Below are 21,955 nucleotides of genomic sequence, written 5' to 3' on the forward strand. Positions count from 1 at the left end.
TTTATTAAACAAAACATTGGTGCTGCATTTTGATTTCACAAATTGTCCCCATTTGTACTTCCTGCTTAAACAATAACTAACATGATGATGGGTTAAATGAAGTTGAGATTGTCACAAACATGGCCTCACTAGTAATTAATGTAGCTTAATATGGTTGTTGGCACACATCTCACATGACAGATAATGTTCCTGTCACATGTCACTGATAGGACCTTTCAGCACAGCTTTAGGAGATCTACCAGGCATTGCCGAGGTTGGTTGGGTCAAAGGGTTGAACCATGTGTAATTCAGAACAGAAGAGGTCCCACGGTCACTCCACAAAAACAATTACACTACTTATTTCACTCCATCCCTTGCCCGAAATTCACAAGCCTCACAGTTTCAGCGCAGTCAATCTCACTCTGCCCTGGGGCTATGAGCCACATGAAAATATGTGGTGCTGTGTTTATAAATCTAATCAAAAATAGAAACAGTAGACAAGCACAATGAGGTCCTACTATGGATCATGGGAATTCTCTAAATTCTGAAGGCACTTTTGTTTAACTTCTGTGGGCCTTCTCCTACCATTACATTGTCTGGTACTCTCGTTAATCATCTCCTTGACTTGTCAATGCTATAAAGGAGCCTATGCGTCTGCTGACTTCCCTCCCATCACACTACAAATAATATTATGAAATAGCAATGCTAAGAATAGTCCCTTTAATTTTTCTCTTTGGAAAGCACAGCTTTTGCTTCACGTACCTCTTTCTCCATGCCAGCCTGCTCTTTCTCAGACCTGCAGCAAAAAATGCTTCCTCCTGCAACAAAGTAAAGACAGGATATCTGAATTTTCAGTCTGCATTTCTTAATACCTCTGGGTTTAACACCTAGACTTGCAGAGTACCAGCCCATAAACCTGCTGGGATGGGGGGGGGGGGGGAGGGTAGGGAGAGGTGATCCTGATGCCATCCCCTCTCTGATCTTGTCAAAGAGCAAAGGGATGATGTAGTGCTGCTCTTCCATTTGTTTTTGAAAACAAATTTGCATCGGATCATTAAAAAAAAACCTGCTAACAAACATAAAAAAAAAAACATACTTTAAGATCAGATGAAGCAATGCCAACAAAAACCTAATTTTATGTGGAAGCAGGCCAGAAGTAGATAATTTCTACCACCAGAGAGTAGCTAGTAACATGACACAGAGTTTGCTGTAGAATACACCTTACCTGGAGACTACAGTACCAAAGCTGCCAAATGCAGGAACACTTCTGTAATCTGGCATTTACATGGGTCCCACTTGTGCTTCTTTTCCTATGCTGGGATTTCCATTGAAAGGATGAAAATTTTCTTCTACTTTGAGGTTATAATTTAAAAAAACATACAATAACTTCACAATTTATATATATCACATCAGCAAAAAGACCTCAATTTAATACCAGCTACTTTTGTCTCTATGTTGGAATAAAATTTATTCATTCAAAATGGCCAGACAGGTTGCCCCTGTGCCCACTGAAATCAATAGCAAAACTCAGTCTGACTCCATAGTTGCAGGATCTGACCCACAATGAGTAACAAGCTTCTTCTTTGGCCAGATTTTCCCTTGTGCATTTACACAAACACACTTTAAGGTCATTTTGCTGAGCCTGAAAACAGAACAAGACTTTGAACAATTAAAAATATCCCCTCAGAGTCCCTCAGAAGCCTTAGGTGACCTTCTGGGTCAGAAGATGCCCTGTACAAAGTACATGTTTGGCCCCACTTGAGGAAACTCTCTCTCCTGAGGGCACCAGGCAAAGTGGCTAATTCTGAGTATGTGTGTAGATTTCATTCAAATCAATACAATGGACAGTGGATGGGGCCACAAATGCTCCATGGAAAAAGGCTGCATTGTCACTCCAGTTTCTCACTAATGAATGAAGGAGTGAGCTTCTGCCCAGGCTTTGCTGATGCTGAGAGCCTGATGACCTTTGCCATCACTCCTTGATTTCAGTGTCCTTCTTGGTGTGCCAAGGCCATCCAAGTGATGCTAGGGGCTGTGAATCCAGCAGTTCCTGCTTCTCCTAAAGCCAGCCCCTGCACCACAGCCCACAGCTGTTGCAAAGCTCACTGCTCCAGGGCACTATGCAATATTAAAAATAAAGCCCCAGCAAGATCCTGCAGATAGGCTTAAGTCACGTATCTGGTCATTGTATGTCACAGAAAACCACCACAGTCCCAAATCCAAAATCTGGAGTGGGTTTTCAGGACAAGGTAGTACGTGCATTTCTGTTCCAGCCATTGGAATGCAACAGGTAACTTGTTTCAAGCCCAATGCCATGGCATATGGCTTGTTACGACTCAAAGGGGGACAGCAAAAAAGAACCACCTGTATGAACCAAAAGCAACAAAAGCTTGAAAGGGCTCCTTTTCCCTTCAAAGTAGAACGGAGAGAAGCTGAGAGCAGAAGAGAACCGATCAAGATATAAACTGTGAATTCAACGTTTTCATCCATGGTCAACATCTGTGCATTGTAGAAGAGCCAAAGATGCATCAATAAGGACTTGCAAAACCACAACAGTCCAGGAATCCAAACTTAATTAATTAATGGGAGACTTGGAGTTTCATCTTTAAAAACATGATTGATGAAATAAGGACAGCAAAGGCAAAGATAGATAAACAATGAGTTCAGAATAGACATTAATAACATTAGGGTCTAAACACTGATTTTCTTTGAATTTGAGGACTTCCTATTATTTGGGTTTTCCAGGAAACTTTTTTGTTTGTTTGCTTTGGTGGGGGACCCTTAATTGTTTTGGTTTTTTTTAAATGAAGGTGTTAGACATTGCTTTTCCTTTTTTCTTTATAGTACCAAACAAGCAACACTTTCAACACTGCATCAACTGATGCTGACTGTGGCCTTAGTTAACCTCACCAGCCTATTTTCTTTAGCTGGATAACAGCTGAATCATTAGCATTAAACTAGCTTGCAGTCCTGAAAGAATACAGGAAAAACAGAGTACATGATCTTCTCAGCAATCAAAACACAACATTAAAAGTATCTCAGATCCCACCAGGTGTTTTATTTCATACCCAGCTGATGTATTTTGCTTTAATTAGAGATGGACTTTAGTTATTTTTAAGTCCATTTGTAGTAAAATGGCAAAGCAAAACAATTACTTAAAAGTTCTTAAACTGGATAGTCCATCTTGTTTTCTAATTTTTCACCCAATTATGCTTTTTTTTCCCACAAGAGGAAAAACTAAGGATGCTAGATTAAATATGCAAGATACATACATTACTTTCACTAGAGAAAGTTATTAATTTTTTAATACAAAAATGGAGGAATTGGAGAGATGCACAAAAACACTCTTTTAGCACCACAACCCAATTAACAGGCTCCTATCACCAGCTACAGGTCTGGGAGAGATCAAAACAACACACTTTTCCACTGGAGCATGCTCAGGTATGTATTTCTCATAACAGTTGATATTTTATGCTGTATCAGCCACTAGAAATCACTTGGACCAGTGTACAACAAGGGCCTTACAAACGCAGCCATAAAACGTACGGTTTTCACCGTGCTGCCACATGGAAGGAAAGAATCCTCCTGCGGGTAGCTGTGCACCCAGAATCTCCCCAGGGTGCACCCCAATGCCCAGGCACATTATCACTGTCCGAGGAGAGCAATGCCAGGCACAGCTGAGGTGTTGGAAGAGAAGCAGCGGGTTCACAGCAGGAGCAGCAAAGCAACAGCTTGTCACGGTGGGGGCTGCCCTCGCTCCTCCCTCACCTGCACCGGGGGCACCATTTATCACATGCTAAGAAGCAGTGCTGTGGGATCCCCGTGCTACAATATCGGCAGAAACCACTGAGTAAATGATAACCCTAACAACCCTGCTTGTAATTCCCTTTGGACTCTCTCATAAATACCAGGTAGCCAGCCTTGGTCTTTAAGAAATATTTCTTCAGGGGAAAATTGCACCTCCAGTGAAGAGAATCCATCAGTCACTTAAATTCAGCAGGACTGACCTTTGAAGCCAAAAGCACTGTGCTTATCCTCCTTTAATCATCAATTTTTGGAGCAGGTCTTTCAAAGTAATTTCAGATCCATGCTATATTTTTTCTTTATAATTTTTCTTTTTTTTAAATTTATAAAGAAAGGAGCTTACTGCAATATGTCTTTATAAAGATTATTAACACACTCAAAATCAGGCTCACATTCAATTCATTCACTTGATAGGTTGTGATGTTCCTAGCCTTTTTCTGTGTGCCTGAAAAGATGGATAGATACATGATTTTTCTAATGATAAATCTCGGTATGCAGCTAAGCACCACTCAACTGCTCACTCTCTCAGTGAAATAGGGGTGAGAATCAGAAGGATAAAAGTACAAAACCTCATGGGTTTAGATTCAGACAGTTCAGAACCATAGACTGATTTGTGTTGGAAGGGACCTTAAAAATCATCCAGTTCCAATCCTCCCACCGTGGGCAGGGACAACTTCCACTAGACCAAATTTTTCGAAGCCCCATCCAGCCTGGCCTTGAACACTGCCAGGGATAAGATATCCACATCTTCTTTGGGCAACTCATCACCCTCCAGTAAAGAATTGCTCCCTAATATCTAACCTAAACCTTATCTCTTTTCATTTGAAGCCGTTCCCTTTTGTCCTATTGCTATTTGCTCTTGTAAAAAAGTCTTCCTCCATCATTCTTGTAGGCTTCATTCAGGTACTGAAAGTTCATGATTCAAATACCCTGAAGCCTTCCCTTTTCTGGGCTGAACAATCCCATTTCCTTAGCCTTCCCTCATAAGAAAGGTGCTCCATCCCTCTGATCATCCTGGTGATCCTGCTCTGGATTTGCTCTGACAGGTCCACATCCTTCGTCCTGTGCTCAGGGCTCTAGAGCTGGATGCAGCACTCCAGGTGGGGTCTTACCAGAGCAGAACAGAGTGGAAGAATCACTTCCCATGCTCTGCTGGCCATGCTGCTTTTGATGCAGCCCAAGATATGGTTGCCCTTCTGAGCTGCCAGAGTTTATTTTTCTAAAGGAGGGGGGAAAAAAAGAAAAGGGAGTAGGGAGGGAACCACAAGTAAACAGTGATGTAAAAGGAAACAATTGCTCACCACCAACTGACTGATGTCCAGCCAGTCCCCAAACACCTTTCACCCACTTCCCTCACACTCCATTTTGTTGCTGGACATGACATCATATGATATGGAATAACCTTTTTGTCAAATGAGGTCAGCTGCCCCAACTTCTTCCCCTTCCAACCTCGTGCATAGCCCCAGCCCACTCACTGATGTGGTGGTGTGAGAAACAGAAAAGTTTTTGACACTCTGTAAGCACTGTTCACCAACAGGTAAAACATACCTGTGTCATCAACATTGCTATAACAAACCCAAAACACAGCCCCACACAAGTTACTGTGACAAAATTTTATCTCAGCCCAAACCAGCAACTCCTGAGGAAGCTGGAAATACCAAAATTTTAGATTTTGTGCCATCATTCCAATATTGCCATTTCCCACCAAATGGAAAGCACCACACATGAACATTGACCACACTGCTTCAGAGCCTGGCTTACGGATGACCATCTCCCAGTGAAGTTCCAGGGCTCATGTTTAAGAGCAATGAAATTTGATCTTCACCTGACAGGCGCTGTTGAGGGAGGGACAAAACCAGCCACAGCCTGGACAAAAGGCTTTCCAGAATGGGATGAAAAGTTCCCAATCTTTCTTGCCAGTTTTTTTTTTCTTTTCTTTTTTCTGTTATTTCTTTTTTTTTTTTTTTTTTTTCCCAGTGCTGCCCTCTGCAAGAATTGGTGTCAGCTCAGATTAAGAGGGTAGCAGGCCATAGGATTGAGGGACCAAGCACAGTAAAAAAATTATGCTCCTCATGGTTGTAGTCAAGTCAAAAATTCTTTTTCCTCCAATTTTCCACTTGTAAAACAGGCACACCTCATTACCTTTGCGACTCTACCAGCCATGGTGAATTTCTGCACAGCACTCTGGATACAATATCATGGTATCAGGAACCTCAGCACTGCTACTGTCCTTAATTTTGCCTTCTCACCCACATCCCAGCTCTTAACCAGCTGGGTTAAAAAGAACCAAAAAGATAGTTTTCTTTTCATTATAGAAAGGTTTGTGACTTGTAATTCTTAAATTATGTGGCCTTCACATTGCAGAAGAATATTAGTTCGAAGTACTGAGCTGCACATGAAATACTGAAAAAAAATAATACATGCTTTAGAGACAAAACCAGTGAATCATTTTGCTTGTGCAGAAACAGCATTGTAAACTCTAAACAGATATCATATGTAATGGTAAATTAAAAAATCTAAGTATAAAGTACTTATTATCAGTCAAGATTTGTGGCAAGAGGCACTTTTTTTTTTTTAAGTGTTTCAGAATTTCCTCCCTAATTTACTTTCAGGGAACAAGTAGTTCATTTTCTGACTGTATTTCGTATTTGCCATAGAGTTTAGTACTTCCTCATTAATGTCTACTTTTTATTTTCTGGTTACCACTACTACTACAAAGAGAAGCAAACCAATAAGAAGTTATTTTTATGTACCCTTCAGTTTAGGGAATCATCCTACAGTGATTAGATCATTGTTTTTCAAGAAAATTTCACTGTAAATAGCACAATCTGCACTAGGAAAAGTTCAGTTTTGCTGTTGGTTAGTTCAAAGATCAAAATTTAAAATATATATATGAAAGCGTAATGTTGAAGGGTTTTCTTTCTGAATTAAGCAAGAGTGTAAACAAGGACTCACTGGAAAATGTTTCTTGTAAAAGTTGCACTTGTTACATACATCACTTCACATATCAATACTGTTGCTAATAGATCAGGAGAGTTTTCGTTCAGTCAAAGAGACAGAAATCATACTGTATGAGCAGTCCCAGAAGGAATACCTCTAGTTGTTCAAAACATATTTCACTTGCCTCTGGCAGGAATTTCCGGATTAGTGTCATATATGTGTCAACATGAAACAACATAGGCTGCTTGTTCATACATTCCCATTAGCCCCCCTTATATCAGCCTATATGCCAGCTGACACTGACTATACATATATATCAATATACTCAATCCAGCAAGTGCACTCCTCTGTCAGGCACTTGGTAATGAGACGTAACCACCAAGTATGACTGAAGGGAAACTGAGGCAATGGCATAAATTAGATAGGGAATTAGGTAAGCATTTCTAATTTGCATACCACTAATTAGAAATGGCAGTGTATAAAGACATATTTTGACTAATAAGAAGAGTTGCAGCTTGGTTTTTAAGACTCAGTTAGCTGATGAGACCTAGACACACACAGATCAAAGTCTGTAATGGTTTTCATTAGTTTTCCATCAATAATAGCAGGAAAATTGTGGCTGGCATGATTTAAACTTGGTATCTTCAGCCAGTACAGCTAGGTGTGAAGTCTCTTTGTCCCAGCCAGGAAATCAGCAATTGAAATTCTGACTCTTAGATTTGAATTCTTGGATCAAATCTCCTTTTGAAATAAATGCTAGTGATTTTTCATTTATTACATGTGGAAAACAGTTACCTCAGGACCTTGAACAAGCAAAGAATAGTCAAATATGACTGCTTCTGAATTCCTGCATTTTGGGATACATGGCACATCCAATAGGCCCAAAGCTGTTTTCTAACCAATGAAGAAGCTATAAAACTGATATGCCCTCTGCATGACTTCCTCTGGTAGAGTAGAAGAGTCAGCAGCAATCCCATGACATGTTCTCCTTGGTGATGCAGCAGCTTAATAAATTCCTGCTGTCTGCCCCCTTCTTCTCTCCAGCCATTCACTCCTGTCCTTGGAAAGCAGCTCCCTGAAGTCTCATGGGGCTCTACTTACTGTAGATCTAAGCCAGGTTAAAAATATCTGTCCCCAAAACATCTCTTTTTTTTTTTTTTTTTTTATTTACCTTTATTGAAATACCATTTCACTGGTCCTGCACTACAGCCAGGGCACAACAAACTCCATCAAGGAAAAAGATTACCCTTAAGTGAGCATTCTCATCAGAGAAAACATATACTAAAACTAGACCCCTATAACATTAAAGTTTACTACCAGCCCCATAAACTAAGATTCTGAAAATATTTATGTTTCCTCCATCAGCAGAACAAAGTGAAAACTACACAGATGGATATTATGAGACCTATAATAGCTAATTAAAACAAAATAAAAAGGCAAAACAAATAAACAAACAACAATAAGAATTTAAAGAAAAACAAAACCAAAAAGACTTCAATGAGGTAGCATCCAGCAATGATTTGAGGATTTAGAAACAGGAAGGAGACACATGTGCAGCAATCCAACACGCATCCAGAGAGGATGCCCACACATTGTGTGTGTGTCTTCTCACCTGTCCACTGCCTTGGAGAAGAGCAGGGCAGCCCTACTTCCTTCTCACCCCACACCTACTTCTCCAGTTTTGGATTGATGCAGTCTGAAGTCAAAAAAGCAATGAATTTGCCTTTCCACCCAGGATAATCAAAAGACTTAAAGATCACTAAGGGGTTTTTTTAAGTTTTATTGGCATAGTAACATTTTAATAACCTGTCTTGGAAGAGACAGTTTCACTTGACAAGTGGGTAAGTCGAGCCAGAAAAGGCTGATTTCTGAGCATTACTTACCACGTTAGGAGAATAGTGAGGTTTGGATTTCTTGGCTTTTGCTATCTTGGGTCACACCTAATCTGAAAACAAACTTTAATACTGCATTTTTCACTACTTCAGAAAAGGGTTTGAAGAACAATGCTACAAAGCATGTAATTTACTCATTTAAGACACTACAGTCTATAGGTTCATTGATTGCCTTGTTAGGCTTTGGTTTGGACAATTAGTAGAATTTAGAAGCATCTTGCATATTGAGTGGAAGACATTAAAGGAGGAAGAAGTCTGTTTCACACACACACTTTCTCTTTGCATGAATTACTTTATTGAATGCAGCAGACAAGCTCACTCCCAACCGAGAGCATTTGTAGTAAGAGGATGTGTGAAAATTTCTACAGAACTGAAAAGGCATGATTACATTTCTTTTTTTTCTGACCCCTCATCCTTCCTTCTCCCTCCCTTCCTCAAATACCAAGTTAAGAACTAAAGGAACTTATTCTAATATCTTGTCAGTGACTTCAGGTTGGTATAATTTTACTGATTTGAGAGATCTATTCCTTATTTGGTAAAGATGAAAACAGTTTCAGATACTTATTGCTGATCAGTCACACATGAGATAGCCCAAATACTAAGCTCTTTTTTACTGGAAATTTCAACATGTTTTTTTCATATCCTAAGAAACTGAGGGTTTTCTCATGCAAATTTTAACAGCAGACAATATAGAGTTAAAAAGGGTGCTGCTATAACATGAGATTATATACAATTTCTTGTCACTTTAATTCATTCCTATTCATTTATTGACCAGGGGTTAACTGCTTAACAGGATCCAAAAACTTAAAATTGACAGATGAAAAATCCTTACCAGTTGTCATTTGCTACTGCTTTTTCTTTGAGATCTGTGCTGGCCTGGTTTACTACCTACCCAAAACAGGGGCCGCAAATTGCTCAGTGGAGCAGTAGTAACTTCCAGCTATTAATGAATAGCGTCTTTTGAAATCAGTCTGATTTTGTCACTGCAGACTGTCCCACTGCAGCCTACATGGTGCTGTCAAATAAGGCATGGAGCCCACTGGAATCAATGTGGAGATTACCACTGGGTCTGGAAAACTTGAGAGCATGCTGTCAATATACTACACAAGTCCCATCCAAAATGTAGGGACATCTAGAAACATCCAGAAATCCATGAGAGCTGGTAGAAACAGCAGAAGTGACTTTTGTGAAGTACTAATACTCACAGAGATACATCACAGGTGGGACAGCAATTGACAAGAATTTTTTATACAGCATGTTTATTCCAAATATTTTCTTATGGGTTTTTCCCATGATAGCTGAAAATATTAAAACTAACATCACTGGTTTACTTCTTTCCCTTTAAATCAATTCACCTCCCAAACTGTTGACACCAAAATTAAATGAGAATTTGCATAAGGTCATGTTAAACTCTTGTAAAATCATTCTCTCCCTCAGACTTCAAGAGATCATTGAAAGGGCTAACACAGCCCGGATCTACAAATGAGCAGGTGATTCTGCACAGTGCCACCCTGCCTCCTCACACCTGGACTTGGAAGAAACCTTCAGCAGATCTTCTATTTTGTTCCATCTGAACCAAACCCGTATATTTCCTCTGTACTTGACAGAAAGTATAGAAAGGCAGTAGTCGTAAAATGCAGGATATAGTGCTCAAAATGCCCCTTTCAGGCCCTGGCTCACTAATGTGGTCTTCCTAGTTAAGACTTTTCATGTTGCAAGTGGACACTGTTATAACTATGGCAACTGTATGTGGCTCTTTGTCTCAAAATGGGCAGATTACTTCTCCATTTTTGACTCATGACCCCATTTTTGACTTTTAAATTATGAATGGATGACATTTCAGTTTGAAGTTATCAATGTAGGTTAAGTTTAAGCCTTTAGATACTGCTTACACTTTACACTTTTGTGAAGGTAATCTTTAAGGTGAAAAAGCAAGTTCTTCCTTAAGATTCATAAAGAATGTCTAAAAACATCCCTTTTCTTTTTTCTTTTGTTTCCTATTTCTCCCCTTCTTCCCCCCACCTTTTTAATGTCTGAATTAAGAATGTAAAATCTCATCTTTTGAGAGATTTTGTAGATGTTTCCAGAGCAGTGGACAGCTGGACTAGGAAACATCTTCATCTGTTGAATGAGTGAAGCTGCTGGATCTCTCACATGCATCCCTGCAACTGGTTATTGAGTTACAGTTAATAAAGACCAAAGAAAACAAAACAAAGATGATCACAGGAGTTTATGCTGCAGTGAGCTGTGTGTGGGCAAGTCACTCCTCAAGCAAAATCCAGCAGAACTCCGTGAGATCCCAAAGATCCTCTGCAATAGCATGAGTACAGGACTATAGGCTGAATTTAATGTGGAGCCCATCCTCTCAATGCCTGGCCACATCCAATTCCTTAAGCCACTTAATTGCATCAGATGGACGAATTCTCAGTGTCACTTTATATGAACAATAAAGTGTTGTAGTTTAATCCCAGCCAGCAGCAAAGTCCCACACAGTTGCTGACTCGCTCTGCCACCAGTAGGATCAGGGAGAGAATTGGAAGGATAAAAGGTAGAAAACACATGGCTTGATATAAAGACAACTTAATAGGGAAATAAAAAGTAGCTCACACCAGCAAAGCAAAAACAGGAATTAATTTACTTCTTCCCATGGGTAGGCATGTGTTCAGCCCCATCCAGGAAAGAAGGGCCCCTCACATGTAATGGCTACTTGGGAAGACAAACACCATCACTCCAAACATCCCCCCCTTCCTCCTTCTTCTCCCTCAGCTTTACATGCTGAGCATGATGCCATATGGTCTGGAATATCCCTTTGGTCACTTGGGATCACCTGTCCTAGCTGTGTCTCCTCCAAGCTTCCCATTCATCTCCAGCCTCCTCAAAAAGTGAGTGTGGCAGAACAAGAAGCAGAAAAGGCCTTGACTCTGTGCAAGATCTGCTCAGCAATAAGAAAAATATTTATATCATCAACTCTGTGTTCAGCACAAACTGAAAACAGCTCCATACAGCCACTGTGGAGAAAATTAACTTCCTTCAAACCAAAATCAGCACAGAAAGAAAACTGGACATTAAAGCTTGTCTCCAACCTTGAGGGCTTCTTCCTTTCCCATGTACTAAACTATGACAACTTATCTGATAGAACAATAAATATCATATTAGTACTAGCACTCAATAGCACACTATAAGCTTCTGAGTACTTTATTCTGCCCTAAAAACACTGTTTCATGCCAATAAAGTAGATTTATCTATGGCATTTGATGAGAGATTCTGAAGTCTGTACTTTTGCATGGAAGGAAAGTATTTTCCTTTTGCATGCAAATAAAGTATTTAGGGTAGTGGTTTTATGAAGCAAATAATTACACTTCACTGCATTGTCTCCTTTTTTCCATCATTTTTTTATGACAAAAATAATATTAAAAAGCAACAGGACAGACCAGAACCAGGAGTCTTCCTGGTCATCCCATTAGCAAAAAGAATAGACATTATATTTTTCAAAAGAGTTGCTTTGTCTTCTTACAAGTGTTATAACTACTTTGCAGTCTTTAATAACAAGTTCAAAGATGGGTTTACCTTAACAAAAAGATGAATCTGGATTCACTATCCCATAGATCCCACAACAAAGCATATGCAGATATTGAATATGTTAAAAGCACTATCTTTTTGTTTTTTCTGTCCTCCCTCTCCCAAGCAGAAAAATCACAGGAATGAGGCAAGTGTCAGCAACCAAGATATTCTACTTGAACTGAAAAACTTAGATTCAGTTCTTGGCTTAGATTCAGGTTCACTGTGTAATCTTGGATATGTCTCCAAACTTAACTGCTAAAATTGATGGATAGCATAGACACATATATTGGGAAAGCTATGCAGGCTGGGGGACCACTTTAAAACCCCCAGATTCTGCCACTCCTGAATCAGAAACGAGATTCTGAAACAGCCACTGGGAATACAACCTGGCAGCAAAGCCATTCCCCGGAGGAGAACATACTTTGACAGTGCAGGAAAAGTTGCAGGAAAGAAAAGGAAAGCTCTGCCCCAGCATAACTGGTTTGGCACAGGATCCCAGTTTTTCCACAAACTCAGCCATGGCTGCACCTGAGCACAGCTACTGGGGTCACTGGTTTCCTGTGATGCGGAAAATGCATTTTGAGAAATTAAATTTCGGGTGAGAAGGAAAGTAACCTAAAGAGTTGCAGCAAGTAAAATCCTTGCTTCAGTACAATGAAGAACAAGCCTGTCTGGCATCCTTAAAAAAAATCTCCACCTATAAGCTCCCATCTGGATGCAAGCTGACCAGGAACAATCTCCCCTCTCCTGAAACATGCAAGGCAATTACATGAGTCTCAATGTGAAGTTTACACTTCATACCCTATTCATCTACTAGGAAACAGCTTCCTTTGGCACACAGGCAACAGGAACAAGCTGGTTTCATATCAGGGTGTCAAAGAATTTTCTTCAGGTTGGACCATGAATGTTCATCCTTGATGCTGACGAGATGCCTTGAGAGCAGCTTCTTTCACACCATCTGCAAAGGGTGCTACTGAATATACTGAATACTCTCCAGTACCGTGCCCAGGGGCACAGTTTGCATCTCAACATGGCCAAGTAAGGAAATTCTACTTCAGTGTCCTAGACCAAAAGCACCACAGGTGCAGAAAGTTACTAAACACAAGCAGCTGCTTCATACAACATAAGGATACTTGAAAGGGGCAGTGAAGGAAATTGAGAAATCATGTGTGGGTGTGAAACGTTGCATGATCATGGATATAGAATAAGGAGGCCATATTTTCATAAGCTCAAATCAGATAGGGTTTTGTATCAGCAATAAATTTGCCTGTTCCTACATGAAACAGTTTTAGGTGACAGGAGGAAAAACAGTGAATGTTAATAGGGATTTTGCGCCAGGACTTCAGCCTCCACAGACTGTTACTCACAATTTTTTAGTAGAGCTACATCATCCTATATTCATACAGGATAAGTCTCTGACTTATGTGGAAAACTTTTGATTTTTTTTTTTAATGCAGTTCTCCCAGCAATTCTTACACTCAAGAAGCAAGTGCACTTCAAATCCTGAGCACTGGAGGCTGCTGGTAGTGACAGTCCCACATTCAAAACCACAACACCGTGCTGAGTTCAACCTCTTGTTTGCATTTCAAAGAATCATAGACTGCTTTGGGTCAGAAGGGACCTTAAAGATCACCCAGTTCCAACCCCCCTACCATGGGCAGGGACATCTTTCAGTAGATCAGGTTGCTTAAAGCCTCACTCAACCTGGCCTTGAACATTTCCAGGGATGGGGCATCCACAGCTTCTCTGGGCAATCTTTTCCAGTGCCTCACCTCAATGTCAGTAAAGAATTTCTTTCTAATAATGAACCTAAACCCACCCTCTTCCAGTTTAAAGCCATTACCTCCTGTCCTATCACTACAACCCTTTGTAAAAAACACCTTCCAGCTCTCTTGTGGGCCTGCTTCAGAAACTGGAAGGCTGCTCTAAGGCTTACCTAGAGCCTTCTCTTTTTCCAAGCTGAACAACTCTCAGCCTGATTTCATAGGAGAGGTTCTCCATAGCAGAGGCTCTCCAGCCCTCTGATCATTGTTATGGCCCTTATCTGGACTCATTCCAACAGGTCCCTTCTTATATTGGGGGGTCCAGAACTGGACACAGTAACCAGGCTGGGTATCTTGAGAGCAGAATACAGGGGCAAAATCAACTCCCTTGACCTCGTCACGCTTCTTTTGATGCAGCCCAGGACACTGTTGGTCTTCTGGACTCCAAAAACATATTGTCAGATCATGCTGAATTTCTTACCAACACCCCCAAGTCCTTCTCCTCAGAGCTGCTCTCAGTCCATTCTCCACCCAAGCCTATTTGTGCTTGTGATTGTCCCCACTCATTGTCCCACAGGTACAGGACCTTGTACTCAGCCTTGAGTTTCACGGGGTTCGGCCAATGCCATCTCAAGGTTCTCAAGTCAAGGTCCCTCTGGGTGGCATCCCCTCCATCCAAGGTGTCACCTGCACCACACAGTTTGGTGTCACTGGTAAATTTGCTAGGGCTGTCCTCAATCCCACTGTCCAATCACCAACAAAGATGGCCCCAACACCAATCCCTAACACCTCTTGTCACTCGCAGATGTGGTGGAATTAAATGCTTTGCTCCTATTTGTTTCCATTCCTATGTGACAATGTTTCAACTCAGGGACTAAAAACACAGTGTGATATATATTTACACAGTTGTATTTTAATATTTTTCTATATAAAAGTTAACTAAAGCTAAAGTGAAAATGACTGATAAAGATCTTTCTCTTTCCTTTGTCTTGCTGTCATTAATACTGTAAGTTGATTCTTAAATACTAGCCCAAAATTTTATACTTGATTGGGAACTAGTCAAACCTGTGCTCCTTGCTTTCCAGTAAAAACTGTCACATGTTAAGAGACTCACATCTTCTCAGATCCTCTTGCTACCTCCTGTCCATCATTATCTCAGATTAATGCCTGTACTTCCTTTGTTCTGCAACGGCCTTTGCTGACAGTTCTCCAAAAAGGTATTTTGCTGTACCGCATGTTGAGAAATGCATGCCAACAACCATCCTTCTCATTTAAGTTACCACAGAGGAGTCACATCATGCCGTTTTCTCTGGGTCATTTGTGCAATGTCAGGCAAGGCAGGATGTGACTCAGCTATGACTGGGTTCAGAAGTAGGACTCTGAAATCTGGTTTCAGTTTACTTTGGGAATCCTTGGGACTGGCAGAAAAAGGAAAGTGAACCAAGAAAAAATTAATGATAGATGCTCTAAACCTTGGTCTTCTACAAAGCCTTCATGTATCCCTTCCTCAGAAGGCACTGATTCTGTAGTCCTCTGAAGGGCAAAGGAGATAAGGGAAACTGATTTTCTCTCTCTTTCTATTCTATTTTTTCCCAGCTCCATAGAAGAAATCTTCCTTTCCTCCAGTTCTAGGTTGTTTAATATTAGAAAGCAATTGTTCTGTCAGCAGTACCTGGAAAAACTCTTCCCAAATGAAAGATCCTATCTTCTCTTTCCCTTCTAGTGAGGGTGGCTTGGAAACCACCTTCTCATGAACTAGGCCTCAGCTTCCACCTTTGTTTTGAGACAAATCCTCATTGTATTTTGCCTAAGGATGTCCTGTGCTCTGAAGGATGGCTTGAGGCCATCTTTCACAAAACCCAGAGACCCTTAGCATTCCTAATCTCAGAGATACGCACAAGCATACACTGAAGTTCTGATCAAGGCTGTGGAAGGCTGCATGTCTTATACATTTGTAACTGTAATATCAAACCATAAGATACACCTGTTCACATTCCTTTAGCCTAGAAAGTCACTTTTTCCCAACAGCTGAATGATATCACAGCTGATATCTTACACAGTGTGGTGAAGGTGAATGAATTTCATAGCTCTAAATTTCATAGAACTGAACTGAATCTCACACGACTTGCATATGGAAGCCAGAGACAGCCACATTTTAAACTTCTGCTATTCACGAAAACAAAGAGCATATGTCTTATCAATTCCATTAATCCAACTAATCTTTTCATTGAATACTTAGCATTAAGAGACAACATTTATATTCAAAGCAAGGAAAGTGATACATTGTTTTATCTCACTGGGTCCTTCCCATTACATTTTCTTAGACTGACATGACTCACAAATGGCCCTGCAAATACAGTTCTCCCATACAGACCTACTTGCACAAGTGGACCCCCCTAAAAGGTGGAACAGATCAAAAGAGAGGACAGAATGACCAGAGAGGAAAGGAACTGGAAGCATATGATAACCTTTTAGGACAATTCCCACAATTTTTCCAGGTAAACATGTCTGATATGAGCACTTCAATCATGCACAGATAGATGACACATCTGTGTGTGGGCAGAGGATGAAATTGGGTGTGGACTGCGTGCCTCAGCAATAGGAACAGTGATAGGTCTAACTCAGCACCAGAGGCACTGAGTCATCTGTTCAGAGCTTAGAGTTCTTCATCATTCCATTTATCACATGGAAAATCCTGGCTGGATTGCCTGAAAATTATTCCTTGCTGGCTGGGACCCAACTTGAGACAAAGGCCAACAGCACAGCAGGATTTAGACACACTTGGAAACCCTCCACACAGCCCACTGATTCATGGAAAGGGATTGTATACCCCCACAATAACACCGAGCACTCAGAACAGTTATTTTGCTTCTTTCATCCTTCTACAGAATGAGCATAGGTGAAAATAAACAGGCTTGTAAGTATCTTAAGTGACACTTGAAGCATTGAGCTCGGAGGCAATTGAAAAATCCAAGCATCTAACCCAGTGTACGGAAGTGTGTAGAGAAAAAGCAATATCTAATTTTGCGCAATGATCACCATGATCACCACAGACGCTGACAGTGAGTAAACATATCTATATTCTGAAATCATGCCCAGCATCAGTTTCACATTTTCCTTTTCCTACCTTTTCAACACAAATTGGTAAATTAGCTACATGCCAGCAAACCCAGTGGCATGATGACAGAGATGTACTCCCTTATTCTCAAAGCAAAAACACAACAACATCCCATCTTAACAGCCTGAGCCAAAGAAAACCTCAGAATGTTATGAAGACATGACAATATCACACAATAACACCACAAGCAAGATATTTGCTGTGGCTTTACTTCTTGTACCACCTCGCAAGACCGTGGAAAAATCTGGTCTATATAAGTATTCCTGCTGTAGGCAGGAAGAAAAAAATATATTGTTATTGCATAATTTCCAGATGCAGGTCTTGACCACTTCCTATATGCAGTCAAGTGAGAAGCATTATAGGAGAGGTATTATGTATAACAGAGGAATTCTATTACCAACACCCCTAACAAGAGAGGGGGAAAAAAGGTGGTGCTTGTTAGAATAGATATTGTTCCCAATTCTCCCCCAGCAGATAAAACATACACACGCTGTGGCAAGAACAGGTTGCAGGGATGAGCAACCAGAGGAGTGGCTAACTAGCCCCTCTAGTTGAAGAGTAGCTGATTAAATGTGCCAAGTTCAGGGCTCTAGGCTGGAGGTCAAGCCCACCTTTATGTTCTCTCCTCCTGCTTTTGTTGTCACTCAGAAGTGGCTTCTGCATCAGTAAAACCTTTCAGATCAAATCAACAATGCTGGTATCTAACTATCTAACTCCCCTCTTAACATCTGGCTTTGGTAAATCTTAATTGGTATTCAAGTTCTCAGAGAATGGTTTGTCTGTTGAAGAAAGCAAAGTTTCTCTTACAGCTTAGAGAGCTTATCTTCTTCCTGCCTCGTGCAGGATTTCTTTTTCTTTTCGCTGAAACAGCTAGAGACCACCACCACCATGGGAGACTGGGAAGTGAACTGGATGAACTCTGAATCTAACATAAATCACAGTCTCTGTGCTCTCAAAAAAGCATGATCAAATGATTAATGATGAGAGTGAACCATAGCTGAGACACCGGCTGATCCCAGAAAGTGAGTCAAACCCGAAAGTTCACCAGCACAGATTCTTATATCGATACCAAAGATCCATTTGGTCAGAAGGTTCCTAAAACAGAAGTCAGGGTGAATAACTAAAATCTGGGTAGACAAGATCCTGCAGCAGCCATCAGATAAAATCAGTTAAAAACGCAGTTTGTTACAGAAGTCAGCCAGCTCCCTACATGTCCCAACAACGGTACCCCCAAAAATGCAAACCCCAGCTGCATGTAAATAGACAGTTCAGTTCTTCACATACACCCTGGCTGCCTCTCATTAGCATGAAGCCTACACGTATTGTAATGGTTTGTTGAGGTCTGACAAGAGAAGCCCAAGCAATGTTATCTCAAGGATTCCTTGTGCCCCCCAGGCGCTCTCCGTGCCCTCCACTGTCTTTGCACAGCAGTTGGACCATGAGCTGACTGCAGAGAGCCCTTTGTTCTGTTTGCAGAAAACGTGTGAGTGACGACAGCAGCAGGAATAATAAATATAAATGGTATTACGCACACATGCAAACATCCCTGAGGAAAACTCAGCCATAGGGTGAATACCAAAATTTCACTTGTCACATAGCTATTTATAAAGTCAAAGAGACTCAGAAATAGCAAAAAATACGTATCCTTGCCAAAAACATCTCCCAGAGTGGACAGCCCCAGGGGCTGAGATCTGAGCTCTGCTCCAAACAGCAGTAGTACCTCCCCAGCGGGGAATTCCCAAACAGGAAAGATACCCCAGAGCTGACACAAAGCCAGGAGATTTGGCTCCCACGCCAGACTTCCTCCAGCTGTCAGGACAAGTGTGTCATGATTAAAAAAACCTGCTGTGCTCTGGCTATTTCCTGCTCGAGCTGTGGCAGGCTGGGCAACAACAAGAGGAGCTCAAGGGCTCTGTTGAGCATCTCTGGCCCAAGATCAGATGGGCACCCAGCCCCATCCTCTCCAGTGGCATCCAGAACTGCATGGCATTTCAGACAAGGTATTTTATCAGTCCCTATAAGCCTTCTACCACCCTTTTTGTAGTAATGCTTTTATGGCATTACTCAAGAGTTCATCTGTCACCCTGCTGGCTGCACTTCTCTTTGCCACCACTCCCCTCAGAGTCATACCTGTGAATTACCTTTTGCTTCCAAGGTATAAGAAACATCCTTTTGGGGTCAGCACCCCGCTGGGATTATAAGCGTGCAAACTGAAGCTTTAAACAAGTCCATGCATCACTGAGGTTGTATCTTCAAGGGATGGGGTAAGCCCTGAGGAGGAGTGATTTTATCTGCTGATATAAGAGTGGGCAGAGATCTGCAAGCTGTCCCAGGCCAGTATAGACTCAGGCTTTAAAAGTCCCATGTGGTTAAACAATGACTCATGGCTGATCCCTGCCTTGTCTATCAACACTCACCACTTTTTTACATCCATACCATTGCTAGAGCACAACTGAAGACCACAAGAAGGGGTAGAAGTGAACAACATTAATTTAGAACACACCACAGCTCACTCAGTTCCTATGCAAAACAGAAAATCTTGAGGCAGTGGATATTTTATGGCTTCTTAAAATAAAGCTTAAACATAATTCAAGTTGGTTTTTTTTGCCTCACCTGCAAAAGAAGAATTAATCAGAGGAGCACAAACTGAACACTAGCAGACTCTCAAAAAAATGCATTGGCTTCTTTTGCACCCAAGTCTACTCAAAAGAGTACATGTAAATATACGCATAGGAAGCAATACTTAGATGCACACTTCCACTCATGTATAAATATTCAGTAGAGTGCTCCTCTACTGTGGCATCCTTTTAAATACAGCGTCACTTTAAAATCCTTCATGAGTTGAGATGCAGACCCATCTTACCTTCCTACTCCCCAGCTTCTCTTCACCTTTTGAAACCGAATCCTCCTTGTTGTCTCTATGGTGACAGTGACGTCCATGTCCCCCCGATGAGATGGCTGCTGGCACGCACATCAGGTGCCAGAGCAAATCCGTCAGCAATAGAAACCTCTCTAGCTCCTCCATGGGACACGATGCTCTTCTCCAAAACTCACTCAGACAAACAACCTGGTAAAGAAAACAGTGTTAAGCCACCATCCTATGCCTAAGAAAGTGGGTAAGTGGGTCTAAATACAGGGTCTAAAATAGTTTTTAAATTTTTTCTTCAATAATAATTACTGCTACTTGGGAAATAAATGTGATAGCACTGCTATCAAAGAGCATATCTGGATAATCTCCACACAATGAACTAATCAAAGGTAATTTCTGCCAGAGCGTTTGACAGTGTGAAGATACTTGCGTCATGAAGTAGAAGTAGCTGATAAGCAGCATGATTAAAACCTCCTGCAATGTCCATCCACCTTGGCACAAGGAACCAGCAGTGACAGAAGGATGTTTCTTGGCACATGGTTAGTGGATAGAGGAGCAAGATTTTTATCAAGTGCTAAGTGAGAAGCACCAGGTGGAACCTGCAAAGATGTGCCTTTCAGGCAGCCACAGAAGGTGGCTCCAGTGACTTTCTCTCCTTAGGAGAGATACAGTGAGTCACTGGGGTTGCAGAACACCAGCTATTATATACAGCCCTTGTTTTATTTCATGGTATTCAACAACCTAGTTGTTAAAGCACAACCCCATTATAACACGCTGTCCTGTATCACCTTACAGGCACAGCAAAGGATTTTCAGTCCCCACTAGCTCTTCCCTTCTGACTGCCCAGATGGGGGAATATGTGCCAGAGAAACAGCTTTGCTTTCTGCCACAGTCCACCTCCAGCACCGGCTAATACTACACTCACTGTAGATGCTCTAGATTGTCTTTATATTCAACTGACTTTATGTAAGCTTGCAGCTGAAGGTTCTGTCACTTCTCCGTGTCACTGCAACCCTGCTCCCCAATGCAGGGGAGGAGATGAAAGTGTTTGTGGAAACAGGCCTTGCCCAGAGGATTTTTAACTGTGCAAGAAACTCTGCTGCAATCAGCTAACTTACGATTCTTCTCTGATAAAGTCATCCGCTCAAAAATTAAGGGTCCTATTTGATCCAGATAAATATTTTGAAAATTAAATACAGACACTGACTAGTCCCATATTTCCCTAAGCTTTCATATTCTTTTTCACTGATATGACAAAAAAAGAGATAGTCCATCATCCTAAAGATGAAGACTGCAATGGCCAAGCATGTTAGGAACAATCCAGAAAAGCAATAATAATTTTTAAAATCAATAAATACAATAGTATATGACTAAAACTTGCATTGCTATAATGCATGCTAAAGATCTAGTCCCCAGAGTGGGACACTGATGTACCATATCCATTGTTCAGATTTCTTTTCTCTGTGTTTTTTGTTCTTATTTATCTATCACCTTTTTTCTAGCATTGTATATGCTTGGAATTAGAACATACTTGTTGCTCTGCATGCTGCCCTTCTCATGTTTGGTTGCTGGACCCTGCCTGAGAGTTTTGATGCTACAATAATATAAAAGCAAGGCAGTTTGAGAAGATATACAATGAAAGTCCAAAACAAGACAGTATTAAAAGACTTAGTTGCATATATAGTCTGCAAGAAGTGAGAACTGCATCCAAATGATGCAATGGCTCAGTCTCCATAATTAGTAGGCACAGAAATTATCTTTTCATCTAAAATAATGGAGTTTTCTCTGTATTTTCCTCCTCATGGGAATACCAGTTATAGTTGTGCCACAGCAGCCAATAGATTTGTTTTCAAACAACCACAAATGAAGCAGAAGCACAGAAAGATCTGTTTCTCCCAGCTCATACAGGACTAATTTCTATTTCACAGCAAGGAGATATAAAAAGCATCCCAAACAAATCTCAGGGTGCCTAGGTCACTGGAACAATCAGGCCTGTACTTCCTGATGTCAGCAGAGTTCCACAGGTGCC

General features: G+C 41.0%; 1 protein-coding gene across 1 annotated transcript in view; it reads right to left on the bottom strand.

The window, feature by feature from the left end:
• LOC140682318 (orofacial cleft 1 candidate gene 1 protein homolog) overlaps window positions 1-753 on the bottom strand; it is a 27,081-nt gene extending 26,328 nt beyond the window's left edge. Inside the window, exon 1 of the mRNA XM_072924117.1 lies at window positions 742-753. Within this exon, the coding sequence (XP_072780218.1) occupies window positions 742-753 (12 nt within the window). The remainder of the gene's footprint in view (window positions 1-741) is intronic.
• Between the last annotated feature and the right edge of the window lie 21,202 nt (window positions 754-21,955).

This window comes from Taeniopygia guttata, chromosome 2, assembly GCF_048771995.1.
Source record: "Taeniopygia guttata chromosome 2, bTaeGut7.mat, whole genome shotgun sequence".
Classification (NCBI taxonomy): domain Eukaryota; kingdom Metazoa; phylum Chordata; class Aves; order Passeriformes; family Estrildidae; genus Taeniopygia; species Taeniopygia guttata.